Source organism: Scyliorhinus canicula, chromosome 10, assembly GCF_902713615.1.
Source record: "Scyliorhinus canicula chromosome 10, sScyCan1.1, whole genome shotgun sequence".
Lineage (NCBI taxonomy): Eukaryota > Metazoa > Chordata > Chondrichthyes > Carcharhiniformes > Scyliorhinidae > Scyliorhinus > Scyliorhinus canicula.
The window spans coordinates 146109385-146129545 of NC_052155.1; the positions used below are offsets into that span (position 1 = coordinate 146109385).

The 20161-nt window shown below is 49.7% G+C and overlaps 1 protein-coding gene across 1 annotated transcript in view; it reads right to left on the reverse strand.

The window, feature by feature from the left end:
- Positions 1-20161, reverse strand: part of itga9 (integrin, alpha 9) — a 632947-nt gene that overhangs the window by 67339 nt on the left and 545447 nt on the right. Inside the window, exon 24 of the mRNA XM_038809824.1 lies at positions 3328-3453. Within this exon, the coding sequence (XP_038665752.1) occupies positions 3328-3453 (126 nt within the window). The remainder of the gene's footprint in view (positions 1-3327; positions 3454-20161) is intronic.

The window sequence follows — 20161 nt, forward strand, 5'->3', positions numbered from 1 at the left end:
CTAAAGTCCCTCTACACTATTCCCTTATCGTCCATATGCCTATCCAATGACCATTTGAATGCGTTTAGTGTTGGCGAGTCCACTACTGTTGCAGGCAGGGCATTCCACGCCTGTACTACTGTCACAGGTTTAATGGGTTGAATGGTCAGCTTCTGTGCTGTACACCAAGGATATCAATGCACAAACTCTTTCTTCCAGGAATGCATTTGCTGAAACCCCTTTCTGCTTCAGAAGCAGTAGGCGCAATTTAATGGAAACGTTTCTAAGTGTGGGAACGAGCGGGAACTGCCGCGAGCTTCCCGTTCCTCGGTCTGACGAGGCCGCTATAAAACATCAATTGGTCCACATAACAAGGCCTCTCGGGCTTTACACTGGTTGATTCACCAGCCCCCTGCTAACAAGGGGACAGCAGCATGTAAACTGCTCCTGCACAGTCAACCCGACTCAGCTTACAGCCATGCCGCTGGGAGACGACCAGTCCCCCGATTCAGGTATGCCGATCTGGGCAGATTACTGGATGCGGTCAAGACCACACAGGATGCCCTGTTCCCCTTACAGTCACGGAGGTTCATAGAATTATAGATTAATAAAATTTGCAGTGCAGAAGGAGGCTATTTGGCCCATCGAGTCTGCACCGGCTCTTGGAAAGAGCACCCTACCCAAGGTCCACACCTCCACCCTATCCCCATAACCCAGTAACCCCACCCAACACTAAGGGCAATTTTGGACACTGAGGGCAATTTAGCATGGCCAATCCACCTAACCTGCACATCTTTGGACTGTGGGAGGAAACCGGAGTACCCGGAGGAAACCCACGCACACACGGGGAGAACGTGCAGACTCCGCACAGTGACCCAAGCCGGGAATCGAACCTGGGACCCTGGAGCTGTGAAGCAATTGTGCTAACCACAATGCTACCGTGCTGCTCTGGTTCAGCCAGAGGGCAGCCAGTGTTGGCTTCGATGGCAAGTGCCAGCGGCCGGCAGCTCGGGGAGTGTGACCAAAAGGACCGGCACCCAGTGTCAAAGAAGATCATCACCCTCCGGCAGGCCGCATGGGACCCCAGACACCCCCCATAGGTATGCACCTGGCAACGCCCCCTCCCAGCACAATTCTGTGCCCCAGCTCACCCATGTCCAGTATTTCCACCCACACCACACCTCCAATACTTCCCATTCCATCTCCCCCATATGGGCCATCTCCCCAAACCACCCCCGCTGCCCGAACGGCACCTCCCCATCTCTCGGGTTGATAATGCCATACAGACTGACCGATTCCTCCCACTGACCACATAGGATCTCCATCCGACAGCGACGGTCCATCCAGGGTGGTTCCCTCCACAACCCGCCACCCAAGAGAACACCTCGGAGGAGAGTTCAGAGGCTGCCAGCTTTGAGACGTTGCAGCTGTCATCCCCACCCTCCACCAGCCCAGACACACTCCTCGGTGGGCAATGGCAGTGGACAGGCTTCTGAGGTACAATCTGGTAAGCACCACACATTTACTGTGCACATTAGGTTGAGCCAGGAACGCCCAGGCGCGACAGCACTTGGAGGTCTGCTGGACCCCAGGTCCCAGCTGGGTCCCAGTCAGATGGTGAGCCTCTGGAACAGGTTTACGTGGAGCTGATGGAGATGCTAGGGTGCAGCCATGATATTTAGAGGGCGATGTCAGCGACACTCCAGCAGGTCCGTAGCTATCCGGAGGTGTCAGAGAGGCCAGGGGCGCAGGAGATGGCGCTGGCAACGTGTGGCACCAAAGCCAACACTGTGAAGGTGATGGCCGCAGTGGAAAGCCTGGTGAACAACATCGGCAGCACGAGTGGAGGTGTTCAAGGCATGGCTCAGTCAGTGACGGCCATCGCCGAGTACCTCAAAAGCGTATCCCAGTTGCTGCGGTCATGATCGAGTACCAGGTGGACCTTGATGAAGCTATGCGGAGCATGAACCAGTCTCAGTGGGCATTGCCTAGGCCTTCCAGAGCAAGTCCTGTTCTGTAGGAGATGTCTCCGAGTCCCATGTGGGTATAGCTGAGGCCCTGCGGAACATGCCCCAGTCTCAAGTTGGCATAGCCGAGGTGCGGCAGAGCATGTCCCAGTCGCAGATGGGCATTACCGGGGCGCTCCAGCGCATGTCCCAGTCACTGAGGAGCATTGCTGAGGGCGTCAACACTGTGCTGCAGAAATTGGGGAGCCGCCAGGGCTGGCAGAGCTAGATGACACAGAGACAGCCTGTGGCTCAATCCAGCTGCCCTCCATCCCGAGGTGAATCCTCGGACCCTATAAGCGCCGACTGGGAGGAGAGGATGCTGGGTGCCAACCTGGAGCCACCCTGCAGGATCAGGACGGCGGACATATGCTCCCCTAAGATCCACACTACTGACAATGGCGCGTCTCAGAGACAGCACCCGGAACAGAGTGGCACACGGGGCATGTGCTGCCGGCAAGTTGGCCAGTGCCCTCCGGCCTCAGGCCCCCGGCCCCAGTGGATGCCCGCCAGGGGCATCCAAGGCCACAGAATGCGGTAGACAGCAGACTGCCTCCATCTCTGATGTGCATCCTGGCGACACACCTAGATGCTGTGAAAGAGCACGGAGGGCTCAGCATGTCGAGGATTATTGAGAGGGCACTGGGGGGAGGGGCTGGGCAGGGTATAAGGAAGGTTGGGTGTGCTGTGTGGTGGAGGGAGGGTGTCACCATCAGGTACTGGGGTAGTTGGGGACACAGCAGGTTATAAACCACCCCTGCCCTCGGCAGTGGTACACTGACAGTGTCGGCACAGTCCCAGGATCGTGGAGTGATGTTCCTCAGAACCTGGAAGGGTGGGGAGAAATGAGGAGGCCACGTCCTTTTTGAAGCAGGCGGGTATGAGGGCCTCATGGGCTCTCCGGGCTTGCCGGAATCTTGTCGCTGTTGCTGCTCCTCCATCCTTTAGTTGATCCTGCGTGTCCTCCCTGGGGTCATCCTCCAGCCTCTCCAGGTCTGACGCTACCTCATCCTCCAACTTTATCTGACGCATCAAATTCAGATATGGTCATACAGGTCATGAGAATTCTGCCCCAAGCTGTGTCTTCCTCTGACAGCTCATATATTTTCCATCATAGTTCATGTCACATTGCACACACTCTACTTTAAGCCCCAACACATCATGTTCAGCTCTCAGTGCATCCATTTGAATGATAATTCATGCAGCCAATCAAGTTCCATTTCTCTCCTAATTTATTACCCACCTTATGATCCAAACTCCTTTAATGTCACCCTCATGTATTCTACTGTATTCCTTGAGCTAGCAATCCACTTAGTAATCAATGCTGAAAGAGATAACTCACCAAAACTTTCCTACCAGACTTGGTGAAGAAAGCGAAGATTGTGTGGAAGATGTTCTCCTTATCCTGAGGTATGAAGCAGGGTTCGAGGTTCCTGTGGTAAGTGCAGTTACCTCCTTCATGTCCAACCTAACAAAGAACAAAGACAGGATCAGTGAACATTAGACGACATTCAAGCACAATTGAATAAAAAAAGTGGGCGCAATCTAATGGCTGTGCCCGAACGGGAGAGCGGCACAGCCGGTAAATACTGGAAGAAGCCTCCCGTGGGCTTCTCGACAGCCACAATGGGCACGACCAAGACTTGCACGTCTAAATAGGTTTTAAAACTATTTAGACATACTCACCCAGGATCTACCGGGTTCTCCGCAGCTAACGGCCTTCCCAGGGAGTCTCCAGCCAGGCTGCACTGCCACATAAATATAGACCAGGTGGAACAATACTTGGAGGGATCTCCCGGCCCATCGGAGGCCCCTGGGTAGTCAGGGGCAGGGCAGGGTGGCCATCTGATCCTCGTCCTGGAATGCGGGCACCTTGGCACTACAGGGTTGGAATCATAGAATTTACAGTGCAGAAGGAGGCCATTCGGCCCATCGAGTCTGCACCGGCTCTTGGAAAGAGCACTCTACCCAAGGTCAACACCTCCACCCTATCCCCATTACCCAGTAACCCCACCTGGGGCTGTTTAGCACAGGGCTAAATCGCTGGCTTTGAAAGCAGACCAAGCCAGGCCAGCAGCACGGTTCAATTCCCGTAACAGCCTCCCCGATCAGATGCCAGAATGTGGCGACTAGGGGCTTTTCACAGTAACTTCATTTGAAGCCTACTTGTGACAATAAGCGATTTTCATTTCATTTCATTTCAACACGGGCCTCACGGTAGCATGGTGGTTAGCATCAATGCTTCACAGCTCCAGGGTCCCAGGTTCGATTCCCGGCTGGGTCACTGTCTGTGTGGAGTCTGCACGTCCTCCCTGTGTGTGCGTGGGTTTCCTCCGGGTGCTCCGGTTTCCTCCCACAGTCCAAAGATGTGCGGGTTAGGTGGATTGGCCATGCTAAATTGCCCGTAGTGTAAGGTTAATGGGGGGATTGTTGGGTTACGGGTATACGGGTTACGTGGGTTTAAGTAGGGTGATCATTGCTCGGCACAACATCGAGGGCCGAAGGGCCTGTTCTGTGCTGTACTGTTCTATAACACTAAGGGCAATTTTGGACACCAAGGGCAATTTATCATGGCCAATCCACCTAATCTGCACATCTTTGGACTGTGGGAGGAAACCGGAGCACCCGGAGGAAACCCACGCACACACGGGGAGGATGTGCAGACTCCACACAGGCGGTGACCCAAGCCGGAATCGAACTTGGGACCCTGAAGCTGATAAGCAATTGTGCTATCCACAATGCTACCATGCTGGCCAAATGTTGGCACTGCAATCGTGGAATTGCCAAGGAGCCACGGTGGCTCTGCAGAAGATTGTACTGCTACAGGTAAGGCCATGGAGGAAGCCATGCTCATGAAAGGAGAGTGGGGGGGAGGGGGCATGAAGGATGGGGGTCTGCAGGGCCGGTATGAAGGGGCCTCTGGATGGTTGGGGGTGTGAAGGGTGGGAGGGGGAACATGTGAAGGTCTGAAAAAGGAGGGCCCTCAGCAAATCCCTAGCGGGGTATCATCACTTGGGGGGGGGGGGGGGGGGGGGGGGGGGGGTTGGGAGTGTGGGGGGGGTGACACTATTCACAGGTGAGAAGTGTGGGGGACCCACAAGCTCACTTAGAAATCAGGGCACACTTTCAAAATAGTGTCCTGATCTCTGAGTAACAGGCCTGGGCAGTGAGTTCAGCTCACCATTGATGAAAATAATTCTTGGTGTGGCTTGACTGGGGAGAAACTCCTCCGGGCCCCACAAAAGCGACTGAGTGTGGTTAGATAGCAGTGGGAAACTGGTCAAGAAGAACCGGTGGGAAACGTCCAGGAAAATCTGCCACAAATTACACTTAGAGGGCGCGATCTAACGGAATATTTTTAAAGTCTCATTTGTGGCGGGTTTGCTGGGAGTTTCCCATCGGCGCGGCCAGCGAGTTCACAACCACTGTCCAACGAAACCTCGTCACTTTTTTGGGCCCTGGAGAGTTTCTCACCAGTTTAACCCACACTTTAAATTATTTTCATCAGTGAGGAGCTGAACCCACTGGCCAGACCGGCACACTGAGGTCTTCCCCCTCTTCAGCACCACCTCCCATACCCCCGAACAGACCCCCCATTCCAGGACCACCAGCCTAAACCCCCCAAACTTCCCAGGGGCACTCTCCTGTCCTTCATAATCCCCCTCCACCCTGCTTTCATGAGCATGGCCCCCCCCTCAGACCCTGACCACTGGCAGTGCCACATTGGTACCTGGGCACCCTGACACTTCCACCCTGGCAGTGCCCCTGCCGGCTTTGCACTGCCACCTTGGCAGCGCCAGGGTGGCAGTGGCAACATGTCAGAGTGGCAATGCCAAGGTGCCCACATTCGAGGTGGCGGGCCAGGGAGCCACCCTGCACTGCCCCCCTGATAATCCAGAGGCCTCCGATGGCCTGGGAGACACCCGGGTGCCATTCCGCCAGGTCCACGTTTGTGTGAACTAGTACTGTACGCCGCTCGGCTGGGGACTCCCTGGGGAGGCTGGTAGATCCTGGGAGGCTGGTATATCCCAGGTGTGCGCACTTAAGTTAGTTTTGAAATGACTTAAGCGTGCGCGGCTTGGTCACACACATTATGGGTGGGATCCTGATCCCGATACCCCACGAGATCTGGGTAGATCCCGCATAGCATACTGACTGGTGACTTCACCCGGCATTGACTGGCTCCTATTCAAGAACCATGCAGCCAGGTGATCGCGCCCAGAAACCTTTCTGTTAGATTGCGTCCAGCATGTTTCCGCATTATACTCTTGACAATATGCAGTTAGATGTTACCATTGACTCCATTGATGCCTCCAGAGTTTCTAAATTGTTTCATTGCTTGCCTGACATCCAATAATGGAGGAACAGAAATTTCCGACAATTAAATACTAGAAATACAAAAACCATTATTTTCGGTTTTCGCCATTCCAGTCAGAAAGCCCATCCATCTGCCAAGAAATTAATGAGGCTAATTCAGACTCTTTGCTACCTTGGTTCATACTTGACCATAGATCAGTTTCCAATTACATATGCTTGCCAGGAGCAGCATCAGACATACCTAAAAGTGAGGTGTCAACCTGGTGAAGCTACAGCAAAGGGTAACAAGCATGCTAAAGAAGATTGCAACAGGCAGAGCAAAGCGAAGCAATCTCACACCTAACGGATCAGATTAAAACTGCAGTCCTGCCACTTCAATTCGTGTACGGTTGATAATTCAACAGCTAACAAAAGGAGTAGGCTCCACAAATATCCATATCCTCAATGGTGGGTGAGCCCACACATCAATGCAAAAGACAAGTTTACAAAAAAATGTAGTTATCCAATTAATTTTTTTCCAATTAAGGGGCAATTTAGTGTGGCCAATCCACCAACCCTGCACATCTTTGGGTTGTGGGGGTGAAACCCACGCAAACACGGGGAGAATGTGCAACTCCACACGGACAGTGACCCAGAGCCGGGATCGAACCTGGGACCTCGTCGCCATGAGGCAACAGGGCTAACCCACTGCGCCACCGTGCTGCCCCTCAAAAGACAAGGTTGAAGCATTTGCAACAATCTTGAGCCAGAAGTGCTGAGTAGATGATCCATCTCGGCCTGCGCAAGAGGCCCCAGCAGCACTAATGACAGTCTTCAGCCAATTCAAATCACTCCACATGATATCAAGAAATGTCTGAAAGCGCTGGGTGCTGCAAAGGCTATGGGTCCTGACAATATCCCAACATTATCCTGAAGACTTATGTTTCAGAACTTTCAGCCAAGTTGTTCAGGTACGGCTACAACTCTGGCATCTGCCCAGCAATGTGGAAAAATGCCCAGGTATGTCTTGTACACAAAAAGCAGGGCAAGGGGAGGCAGTGGCGCAGTGACATTTTAGCAATCCAGAGACCCAGGATAATGCTCTGGAGATCTGGATTCGAATCCCACCAGGGCACATGGTGAAATTTGAATTCAATAAATATCTGGAATTGAAGGTCTAAAGGTGACCATGAAACCATTGTCGATTGTCGTAAAAAACCATCTCGATCATTAATGTACTTTAGGGAAGGAATCTGTCATCCCTATCTGGTCTGGCCTACATGTGACTCCAGACCCACAGCAATGTGGTTGACTCTTAAATACCCTCAGGGATGGGCAATAAACGCTGGCCCACATCCCATGAACGAATTTTAAAAAAGTCAAGCTGGCCAATTATGGCCCCATCAGTTGACTGATAGAAGGTGTCATTGGCACTGCTATTAAGCAGCACATGCTTGGCAATAAACTGCCCAGCCCACTGATGCTCAGTTTGGGTTCCACCATGGCCACTCAGCTCATACAGCCTTATTCCAAGCATGGACAAAAAAATTGAACACAAGAGCTGAGGTGAGAGTGACTGCCCTTGATATCAAGGCAGCATTTATTCGACCAAGGCATCAAGGGGTCCAAGCAGAACAGAAATAAATGGGAATCGGGGGAAAAGGTCTCCACTGTTCGAAGTCATAACTAGCACAAAAGAAGATGGTTGTGGTTGTTGGAGGTCTATCATCTCAGTTCCAGGACACCACTGCAGGATTTCCACAGGGTAGTAATCCAGGTCCAACAATCTTCAGCTGCTTCATCAATGACCTCCCCTCCGTCATAACATCACAACTGGGAATGTTTATTGATGGCTGAATAATGTTCAGCACCATTCGCTATTCCTCAGATATAGAAGCAGTCTATGTTCAAATGCAGCAAGACCTGGACAGTATCCAGGCTTGGGCTGACAAGTGGCAAGTAACATTCACACCACAGAAGTGCCAGGCAATGATCATCTCCAACAAGAGTGAATCTAACCTTCATCCCTTGACATTCAAAAGCATTAGCATCGTTGAATCTCCCACTATCAAGATCCTCGACTATTATTGTCAGACCAAACTGGTCCAGCCATATTAATACTGTGGCTACAGGTCAGAGTCTGGGAATTTTGTGACAGTAACTCACCTCCTGACTTCCAAAGCTTTCCACTATCTACAAGTTTGAAGTCAGGAGTGTGGTGGAATACTTGCCACTTGCCTGAATGAGTGCAGCTCCAAAAACACTCAAGACCCTTGGCACCATCCAGGGTAAAACAAGTAACAACTTGATTATTACCCTGTTCATCATCTTGAACATTCACTCCCTCCACTACCGACACACAGTGACAGCAATATGTACCGTTCACAAGATGCACTGCAGCAACTCACCAAGGCTCCTTTGACAGCACCTCTTAAATCTCTAACATTTACCATCTAGGAGGACAAGGACGGCAGATACATGGGAACACCCTAACTTGCAAGTTCCTCTCCAAGGTACACATCATTCTGACTTGGAAATATATCGCTGTCGGTGGGTCACAATCCTGTAACTTCCTTCCTAACAGCACTGTGAGTGTACCTACACCTCATGGACTGCAGCAGTTCAAAAGACAGGGCAGCACGGTATCATAGTGGTTAGTATAATTGCTTCACAGCTCCAGGGTCCCAGGTTCGATTCCCGGCTTCGGTCACTGTCTGTGCGGAGTCTGCATGTTCTCCCCGTGTGCGCGTGGGTTTCCTCCGGGTGCTCCGGTTTCCTCCCACAGTCCAAAGATGTGCAGGTTAAGTTGATTGGCTATGCTAAATTGCCCTTTGTGTCCAAAATTGCCCTTAGTGTTGGGTGGGATTACTGAGTTATGGGGATAGAGTGGAGGTGTGGGGTTGGGTAGGGTGCTATTTCCAAGAGCCGGTGCAGACTTGATGGGCCGAATGGCCTCCTTCTGCACTGTAAATTCTATGAAATTCTATGAAGACAGCTCATTTTCATCTTTTCAAGCGTAATTAATGGGGATAAGTAACAAATGCTGTCCTTGCTGCACGTTGCTCAAATGGTATCAAAGAATATTTTTTATAAAAATCTTAGCCACAACTAAAGCCAAATATTATTATCTCTGTAACATTGTAACATCACCATCTTCATAACTGCCTCAACTCATTGCTGCTGGTGCCCTCATCCGCAACTAGTCTATCATATTCCTGGCTCACCTCCCACACCTATTCGCTGTAAACTTGAGGTAATCCTGCTCAAGTACCAACTCACACCAAGTTCTGTTCACCCATCACCCCCCTATGCTTGCCGACCTATGTCTAACCCCTCCATGGCCTCACTCCTCTCCACCTCTATAATCTCTTCCGGTCCCACAACCCTCCAAGATTCTGTGATGCTCTAAATCTGACATTCATTTTAATTGCTCCACTATTTGGTGGCTGTGCTTTCAGTTGCCAAGATCCTAAAAATCTCTGGAATTTCCTCTCTAAACTTCTCCGTCTCTATCCCTCCTTCCTATTTAAAGAGTCTTCTTAGAACCCACCTCTTTGACCAAGTTTTTGGTCATTTGCCCCAATATTGCCTTGTGTTGCTCGGTATAAAACCTTTGCTTTATAATGCTCCTGTGAAACACTTTGAAACATTTAATTATGATGAAGGAGCTGTATAAATATAAGTCGCTGCTTTTGTTGTTCAATGCTTCACTTTTGTGATGAATGTTATCAGTAGCTGATACAATGGTACCTTACCTTTAATGCATTGACCCTTTAAGACGGGGCTTGGAACCCTGGGGGACTCCGCCTCTGGCTCCGCCCCCAGGAAACGGTATATAAGATAAGGTTCACTCAGGCAACATGTGATGAGCACACTTCTCGGCTGCTGTACAGTTCTCAGATGATTAAAGCCTTTGAATCATCTATCTTCTCTCCTGTGTCGTGACTGAGGGTATCTCAACTTTCAAATTTAATAAATCATCAGCTCAATAGAAGCAAGCATCTTCACAAGGTGCTCTGAATGTGTACGGATACCAGTTCCAAACTTTGGCTTGTGCATGATGTGGTTTTCTTGTTTCCACAACCCATGTGGTAGAAAGTTAAACCTTGGCCTTTAACGTTTACAAATTATGGTCAAACCATCAGCCAATTTTCAGAAGTATTTATTTTACTGCTATTAAAAACCAGACCAATATCAACAACAATTTCAACATATCCCACCTACTTTTAAACCAAACTTTTGCTCTGAACATCTTTCAATAGGCCTGATTTTAAACTTGGAGCATGAATCAGATTGAGGGTAGGGGTTTGGATTGAACAGGAAGCCCCTGCAATGTCACCAATGTGAGGCCTGTGCACTTTTAACACCCAGGTCCCAATTCAATATGATATGCTGGCTACCTGCCTAATCGAGTAAGGACAACACTTTACAATTACAGACGACCTCTCCTCTTGTAATCTATTTAAATTTTTTTTAAAAATTTAGATTACCCAAATCATTTTTTCCAATTAAGGGACAATTTAACATGGTTAATCCACCTACCCTGCACATCTTATTGGTTGTGGGGGTGAAACCCATGCAAACACGGGGAGAGTGTGCAAACTCCACACGCACAGTGACCCAGAGCTGGGACCTCGGCGCCGTGAGGCAGCAAGGCTAACCCACTGCGCTACCATGCTGTCCTTTAGCCTATTTAAATTTGATGCACCTACACAGCACGAACAAGGTTACTTTCCAGAATGTCCACACAATTGTGGTCATTGAATGAATCAGAGGCTGTCTCAAGTTCTCTGATGCCTTTCTAGAGGTTCTAGTGCAGGAGGTCAGGGCAAAGATGGAAACCAATCAGGCAGTGGCAAAGCCACCAGCGGGGCTTTCACTGGGAATCAAGACCCCGTGGACGAAGTCCCGCTTAGCGAGTGTTTCCAGCCAATCACAGGCCAGCAAATCTTGCACTCATTGCAATACTGAGGAAGCGATGGACACTGCCAGAAGGACACTTTCCACAGTCCCAGGATTGCAGAGGACCCTGACGATGGTAAGCAATGTGAGGGGGAGGGGAGAGATTTTTCAGCGTGGGAGTCACAAAGAGAGGAAGTCAGAAGCAAGGGCAGGTGGGTGGTTCTCACCAGCGCCCTCACCCAACTGTCTGGTCCCTCAACCAGGCATTGACTGCATCCCCCACCATTTTGGACATGACAACACGTGGCACCGTGGTTAGTACTACTGCCTCACAGCAAGAGGGCGGGAGGTCCCGGTGTGTTGCAGTGGCGTGAACCACTCTGGCATCGGGCTGCCCCAAAGGTGCGGAAGTCTCCGCACCTTTAGGGGCCAAGCCCTCACATTGAGGGGCTAGGCCCACGCCTGAGTGGTTCCCGCTCCACCGGCTGGCGTGAACGGCCTTTGGCGCCACGCCAGCCGGGCCGAAAGGACTTCGCTGGCTGGCGTAAGTCCACGCATGCGCCGGAGCATCAGCAGCTGCTGACGTCATCCCGGCGCATGCTCAGGGGAGGGGGTCTCTTCCGTCTCCGCCATGGTGAAGAACATGGCGAAGGCGGAAGAAAAAGTGTGCCCCCACGGCACAGGCCCGCCGGCCGATCGGTGGGCCCCGATTGCAGGCCAGGCCACCGTGGGGGCACCCACTGGGGTCAGATCATCCCGTGCCCCCCACAGGACCCCGGCGCCTGCGCCGCCAATCCCGCCGGTCAGGTAGGTGTTTTGATTCCCGCCGGCGGGAGAGGCTTGTCAGCGGCGGGACTTCGGCCGGGTTGGGTTCCGAAGGTTGGCTGGTTGGTAAAAATGGGCCCCCATAAAAATGTTTGATGAACATTGACCTCACCCAGGGTGTCTGGAAACAGAATGGTTTGAATCTTAAAGGGTCACAAGTTTAGAAAAAAAAGAATTTAAAAGTAAAAAGCAAGCACAATCAGGACCGTGCCATCCAAAATAATAAGTTAAGGAAGAACTGAAACAAACATTAGAAATGGGGTTAAAGCACAGTTGCATGTCTTTCTGATCAGAGAAACAATTGACAGTGAAGTTGATTCAGTGGCATTGATCTATGAAAAAGGGGAGGCTTTATCTGGGCATAATTGCCTCTTCTTGAGCCTTAATGTATTTCAATATGGTAAAATACGGGTTTGGTTGGAAGGTGAAGGCAGCTTTCAGCTTAGGCAGGATAACCCCACAGCCCATACCACCTAGAGTTTCCAACTGATATTAAATGTATTCCTGGAGGTTTCATCACATGGCTGTGGTGATCACAAGTTAACTAGATGCAATACAACTGAGCAAACACTAGAGGGAGCACGGGAGAGCCATACAAATACACCGGGACAGGAAGTGAGGACACACTTCACGGAAGGCAGAACTGGTAGCAGGACACAGACACACCAGCTAGTAGCATTTGAGGTAGCCGTAGGTTAAGATCTGAAGAGAGAACAAATTCACAATAAAGCATCTTCTCCACATTTGAGACTACGAGCTTTATTAAGACTCGAGGAACAACACAATGGCTTTCTCCCGCAGTCCAGCTATTCATTGCCCAACTTGTCTGTCCTTATAACAAATTGCTCTCCTACACCAAGTGGAAAGCAAAACATTTACTCATTGGATGATCTTTGACTGTCAGCCAAGCAACCACTTTCGCCCACGTTTCAATATTTGCATATCTGACAAAGACAAATATTCAAAGACAATTCTATCAAAAAACTATGGGCGGGGCAGCACGGTGGCGCACTGGGTTTGCCCTGTTGCCTCACGGCGCTGAGGTCCTGGGTTCGATCCCGGTTCTGGGTCACTGTCCGTGTCGAGTTTGCACATTCTCCCCGTGTTTGCATGGGTTTCACCCCCGGTGGCATTGTGGATAGCACAATCGCTTCACAGCTCCAGGGTCCCAGGTTCGATTCCGGCTTGGGTCACTGTCTGTGCAGAGTCTGCACATCCTCCCCGTGTGTGCGTGGGTTTCCTCCGGGTGCTCCGGTTTCCTCCCACAGTCCAAAGATGTGCAGGTTAGGTGGATTGGCCATGATAAATTGCCTTTAGTGTCCAAAATTGCCCTTAGTGTTGGGTGGGGTTACTGGGTTATGGGGATAGGGTGAAGGTGTTGACCCTGGGTAGGGTGCTCTTTACAAGAGCCGGTGCAGACTCGATGGGCCGAATGGCCTCCTTCTGCACTGTAAATTCTATGAACCCAAAAATGTGCAGGCTTGGGAGATTGACATGCTAAGTTGCCCCTTAATTGGAAAAAATGAATTGGGTACGCTAAATTAAAAAAAAACTTTTAAAAAAACTAAGGGCGGGATTTTCGAGCCCCGCCACCCGGCCATTTTGTGGCGGCAGAGTAGGGCCGCCACCCGGCCATTTTGTGACGGCAGAGTAGGGCCGCCAACCCGCCATTTTGTGGCGGCAGAGTAGGGCCGCCCCCGGCCATTTTGTGGCGGCAGAGTAGGGCCGCCACCCGGCCATTTTGTGGCGGCAGAGTAGGGCCGCCACCCGGCCATTTTGTGGCGGCAGAGTAGGGCCGCCACCGGCCGGTAGCAGGGTCTTCCAGTCACACCAATGTCAATGGCTTTTACTATGGCTCTCACCCTCCTCTGCTGGGAACTCACCACGGGGATTGCCATTGGCGGGACCAGAAGATCCCGCCAGCAGGAAGGTTCAAAGGATTTTGGCCTTTTTATTTTTGCTGTTGCTTCGATTCTTCTCCGGGATTGCACACAGTAGTGACCTCGAGATGAAACTTCAATTCCTGGGGACAATCCTGGAGGGTTGGCAACCGGAATACCAACTCATTGTTTAGCCTCATCCCGAAATAAAGCCACTTGGATTAATCCCACCCACAAGTATGTGGAAGGGTGAGGAAGAGAAAACTTTGCTGTAAAAAATAGAAGTTTGCCATCTTAATGTTATGTCACATATTGCGCTGTAAAATGTTGGTGTGGCGTGCTCAATGCTGTGTCATGGCGGCATGCAACCACATTCTCAAGTGTGTTATATGGACCAGGGATTCCTGGCAATATCCGAGAACACCAAAATGGCAAATGAATTTTTCTGAAAATAAAAGGAACAGAATAAAAGCTGCTGCTAATAGTAAGGTGAATAAGAGCCAACAGATCAATAGGCAGATTGGCCATGCTAAATTGCCCCTTAGTCTCAGAAGAGTTGCACGTTAAGTGGATTAGCCGGGGGTAGGGCGGGGGAGTGGGTCTGGTACAGTGATCTTTTGGATGGTCGGTGCAGACTCGATGGGCTGGCTAGCCTTCTTCTATACTGTAGAGATTCTATGGATATAGAGCCAATTTTAGAATATCAGAGTGTTGGCAGGGTTCCCCACCCCCTGGAAAAGTAGACTGGAAAAAACACAAGTACGTTCTCCAGAAACTCCTGCCTGTTCATAGCATCCTAACATTCTAGAATAGTACAGGACAGAAGATCATTCAGTCAACTAAGTCTGTGCCAGCCCTTTCAAAAAGCACTCCATCTAGACACACTACCATGCTCTTTTCCCAGATCCCTGCAATTCTCTCTTAAATCTCGTATTTATCCATGTCCCTTTGAAGGCTATTATTGAATGCCCAATCAGGCAGTGCATTCTAAATCCTAACTACTTATGCAGTAAAGATTTTTCTCATGTTGTCGCTGCTTCTTTTTAATGAATGGAAAATGGGGGGGGCCTTCACTTATGTTTTGTTGATAACAGTTCCCAGTCAAATAGGCTCTATGCCAGTATTTAGAAGACTGACCACACCAAGTCAGACAAGAATGTTGAGAGAAATTAGATGGATTCAAGAAAAGAGCACAGTTTGGAGGATTTCCTGCAATGTTCCACACTTTCCTGGCCTCAAATTTACTATTTATGAAGAAGTAAATCTTAAACTATAACTCATGCCAGTTTTCTGGGCAAACTGCCATATGTAAAGTACAAAGATATCAAAAGTTGGAGAAAGATCAGAAAAATTATTCTGATGACTAGTCTTGAACAAATTTCCATATAAGACGAGAGAAGTCAGCACAATGCTTTTGGTTGCTTTTTAATGCTCACCATTTGAATGTGGAATTCACCCGGTGTGTGTGCAAAACAGCAGAAGTTGGGATTGATCAACAAACACAGCACCAAGTTAAGTGGGTTCATCGCTCGATGAATTGGTGTCGCTTTGCTTGATGATTGACGAATCAGGCATAATTCCTCTGCTGTGCTTCAATGAATGTTAGCACTGAGGTTTTGACAGGAAATGATGCTGGAATGTGCCAGGAAGGATTTTGGGGCATCATGGCACCAGCAGTGAACTGCAGCCAACTGAAGCACATGGCAAATTGTAGAAAAGCCCTCCATGATTTTCTGTTTGCTTGAAAACCATAAAAGTGCATGGTGGGCGGAACGGTGCCACAGTGGTTAGCATGGCTGCCTCACGGCACCAAGCACCCGGGTTTGATCCCGGCCCTGGGTCACTGTCCTTGTGGAGTTTGCACATTCTCCCAGTGTCTGCATGGGTCTCACCCCCATAACCCAAAGATTTGCAGGGTAGGTGGATTGGCCACGCTAAATTGCCCCTAATTGGAAAACAAAAAAATTTGGTATTCTAAATTTGTATTAAAATAAAGTGCATGGCTGAATTTGTGGTACACATTTGCAGTGGTGGATGAGGTTAACTGACAACAATGCAAGGTCAGAAAAATATTCCTGCAACTGGGACTGAATTTACTTCTGCCTCACTCTGGGCGTTGGACTGCCTCTTGTCAGGCATGATTCAACGCCTTTGTCGAGGCCAATGAATCTCGCAAAAGAGACTTCTCGCGAGGCGTCAAAATCTGGATCTCGCCCTTACTGGGCAAGATCAGATCAGCATATTTAAATGATCCATTTAGCTCTGCATTTGCCAAATTCTCCCAGGGCCGGGGATTCACCGGCTGTGCCTGGGAGACCTCGCCAGGGCACAGCTTCGTATTAGTCCACACAAATGTGGACCAGGTACACCTGAGGGGAGGGGGGGTCTACCAGACCATTGGAGATCCCCAGGCGGTTGGGCATTGGGAGAGTGCCCGGATGACACTTCCAGGCTGGCAGGGGAACCACCAGGGAGCCAAGCTGGCAGCACCAAGGTGCCCAGCTGTCGGGTTGCTGGTGTCAGGTCTCATGCCGTCTTCCCGTAACAGCCTCCCCGAACAGGCGCCGGAATGTGGCGACTAGGGGCTTTTCACAGTAACTTCATTTGAAGCCTACTTGTGACAATAAGCGATTTTCATTTCATTTTCATGCTCTGGGGAGGGCTCACGCTCTGGGGGGGTGGGGGGTGGGGTGTGGCTCGAGGACCCTGGAAGAAGCAAGTTGGCTGAAATAGGGGGTGGTTTCTAGAGGCCACGGTCGGGTCACTGAGGGGTGGTCAAGAAATGACATAAAAATGTTGGAAAGCAGGGTCTTTGTCGGTGCAGCAGGCGCCGAGAAACACTCCACTAAATACATCCGAAACCAGACGTAGAAATGTTTTGGTTGAAATTGCGCCCGTCTATTGGAGGAAAGTCAAGGCCTGTGTGCGCTCACTTCACCAAGATGCATTCCCAAAAGATGCGATGGCTCACATGATCAGCTCTTTAATTCACTGTTAAATTCATCATGGGGATGAGATTCTTTCCATTTAAATGACAGGCGGGGTTATTTCGTGGCAAGGGTGAAAACAGGCACTAAGTGAGTGCTGTGCTGGGGTTTGCCTGTTCAAAAAGGTTCTGTAGTTTTAGGGCTAATTGATGATAAGCTAAGCAGGCTGGAGGCACCAACATGGAGAATTGCATATCAAATACTCTAAACACTGATCAAGCCCCTGGTAATGAAAGCCACGTGCTGCACTGTCTGCTGGACTGACTTATCATTTCAAAGGTAAACATCAAGATGTATCCAGCCAGGGCCTGGAGATCCAGAGTGTCTCAAGGCTCAAATAGATATTCATGCAGGAATCTCTGTCAGGGAACTGGGAGAGTTCCCTGTGTACAGCAAAAATGGACACTCACTGCATTGAGGACAAGTGGGCAACCTTCGAGGATGTAGGGTACTCTGCTGCTCCAGAGGCCCTTGGCCATACCCTTCGAAACCACCAAGATTCGTTCAATGAAAATAAAGAGACAATACAGAAACTACTGGAAGAGAAACATCCCCTTTACAGGTTTTGCATCAATTACAAATCACTATCCAATCATGATGCTTATTGTCATATCCACAGGATTGTCCAAAGCAATTTCAGGGAGGCGCAAGACACTTGGCTGAATCAGAAAGATGATGAACTACAATCATATGACGCAAAGAGTGAAAGAGATTCTGCGATGCTCTGAAATCCATCTAGGGGCCCTGGTCTACTAGTTCATCACCAATCCTGGATTCTGACTGGTCAACACTTCTCACAGAAAAGTGGAAGTTCGGGAAACTTGGACATGCTCAACTGGCCTTTGTCCATCATTGAAGGAGAAATCAATGTGCTTCTACAGATCACCAGCAAGTTCTCCCTTGATGACCTTCCCACATTTTTTGAAATGACAAACGCAATCCAACTCCTGCCCAGCGACAAATCTCAAGCTGCTGATGCTGTCCGAGCTGAGTCCCACAAGGCTAGAAATTAATACCTGATCAAGAAGCTGACTAAACCCTTCACTCTGTGTGGGAACTATCAAACATCCAACAAGAATACAAATATGCTTCTACCTGTACAAACAGAAAGGGAGGAAGTGCCCCGGAAGTCAGGATTTTTTGTTCTAGAACAGCAAAGTTCTCTGGAAGTCAGGCCAGGTAATTCTGGAATGAGTGCCAAGGTTGTGGGTGCGGAGGCACGCTGGCCTACATCTGTGCTCCAGCACGGTGTTGATGTTAAAAAGCCAATAAAATATAAAACAGCCTTCCAGCCCTCACCCCTCTTAACACCTCCCTTACCTACAACCCATCAGTGCAACCTCATACAGAACATAGAACATACAGTGCAGAAGGAGGCCATTCGGCCCATCGAGTCTGCACCGGCCCACTTAAGCCCTCACTTCCACCCCATCCCTGTAACCCAGTCACTAAGGGCAATTTATCATGGCCAATCCACCTAACCGGCACGTCTTTGGACAGTGGGAGCAAACCGGAGCACCCGGAGGGAACCCACGCACACAGGGGAACATGCAGACTCCGCACAGACAGTGACCCAGCAGGGAATCGAACCTACGACCCTGGCGCTGTGAAGCCACAGTGCTATCCACTTGTACTACCGTGCTGCCCATGTCCCTCATTGATCTCTCACAGCCCCCTCATTCTGTCCATGCTAGCCTTTGCCGCTTTACTCACCTCTATTGCCCTTCACACACTCCAAGCAAAACTATGCCCCATGCCCTCCTCCATGGCCCTTTCTAACCCTTACGCCATCTTAGTGCTAACTCTGACCCACCCACCATCCTTTGCAATTACACCTTCTATACCCAGTATTCACCTTGTATATAACAGAGTGCCTGACACTCACTTACCGAAGCAAGTCTTCCAAGGAGAGCTTGATTCTGGGGTGCCCTCTCATTGGAGGCCAGAGGAAACGCCACAGTGAAATGTTTTGTTGTTGTTCTGGTGCAACCAAATAAAAATGGTGTGGTCTCCTTCAAAAGCAAGTGCCTACCTCAGGCAGAGAAAAAATGCATGGAGAGGAAATCCTGCACCAGCAACTCATCCAAAACTCAATCATCTCCGTTATCTTGTTCTATTTGCAGCAGAACCATCCAGGTGCAGATCAGTCTTAGCAGTGACCTATATATCCACCAGAACCCTACCAAACATTCCAGATAATGAACATGGCCACCTCAAAGGATGAACAAGAAAAAGAAGCAAGTTTACTGGAGGGTACAGGTAGCCTCTATGCATGCACAAAATATATGAATACACTGGCTGACACACAAGGACACCTATCAGGATACTTTACGAAGTAAAGATGAGGACTTAAGTTCTCAGAGGAAGAAAGTTCTGGTGGTGAAGGAATGTTCACAACCCACAGGAGGGAAAAAAAAAAGAGACAGCTAATACGATGCATATGGGAGGAGATTGCTGAGAAGACCAGTCTCTTTTCTGCAATACTGCTATGCTGACTCAGAGTACTGCAGAAAAAGGACGGCTTGGCATGTGTGGGATAAGATCCCATCTCACAAACACAGACCTCAATAATTGTACCACCATCAGTATCACAACCCCAAAGCACCATATCCACTATCTAACTATACACTGACATTCACCCAAGCCATAACAGTACATCATTCAGATAATACTCACACCTCAGACACATTGCACAGTTATTCAAAACACACACACGCACGCACGCACACACACCACACACACAGACAGTGCTGGTCTTCCTTGAGAAGTGGATGTGAGACACCCAGGCCACAAACATAACAGGGAACATATCAGGAGAGGTATGTGGCCACTCCAGGTTTACAAACATTCTTGATTCCAGAACCTATTCTCCTTTACAAGCTCCATATGGCCTCATCACAGACATTTTCCTACAGTGGCCACTCCCAGTATACTCTACCTCCTCTACCTTTATCATTGCTGGTCCGCAGGAGCATGACGTACCTCATCAACTCACTCCCCGGTGAACAAGGAAAAGAAGAGCCACATCCCAACCCTCCACCAAATACCACCACCCTCACCCCCAGCATTCTCAGTGCCTCTCTCTCCCTCCAGAAGAAGAGAATCTGATAACTGAGATTGCATCTTTCACAGCATTTATTGCAGCATCAATGGAACAGCAAACAGAAAAGCAATGGAAGTTCAGAGTGCTGCACTGGCAGCTCAGGACTCCTCAATTGAAAAATGCTATCACAGTGTCTCAGCTGCTCTGAGATCTTTGTTACAATCCTAGCTGGTGTCATTGCTC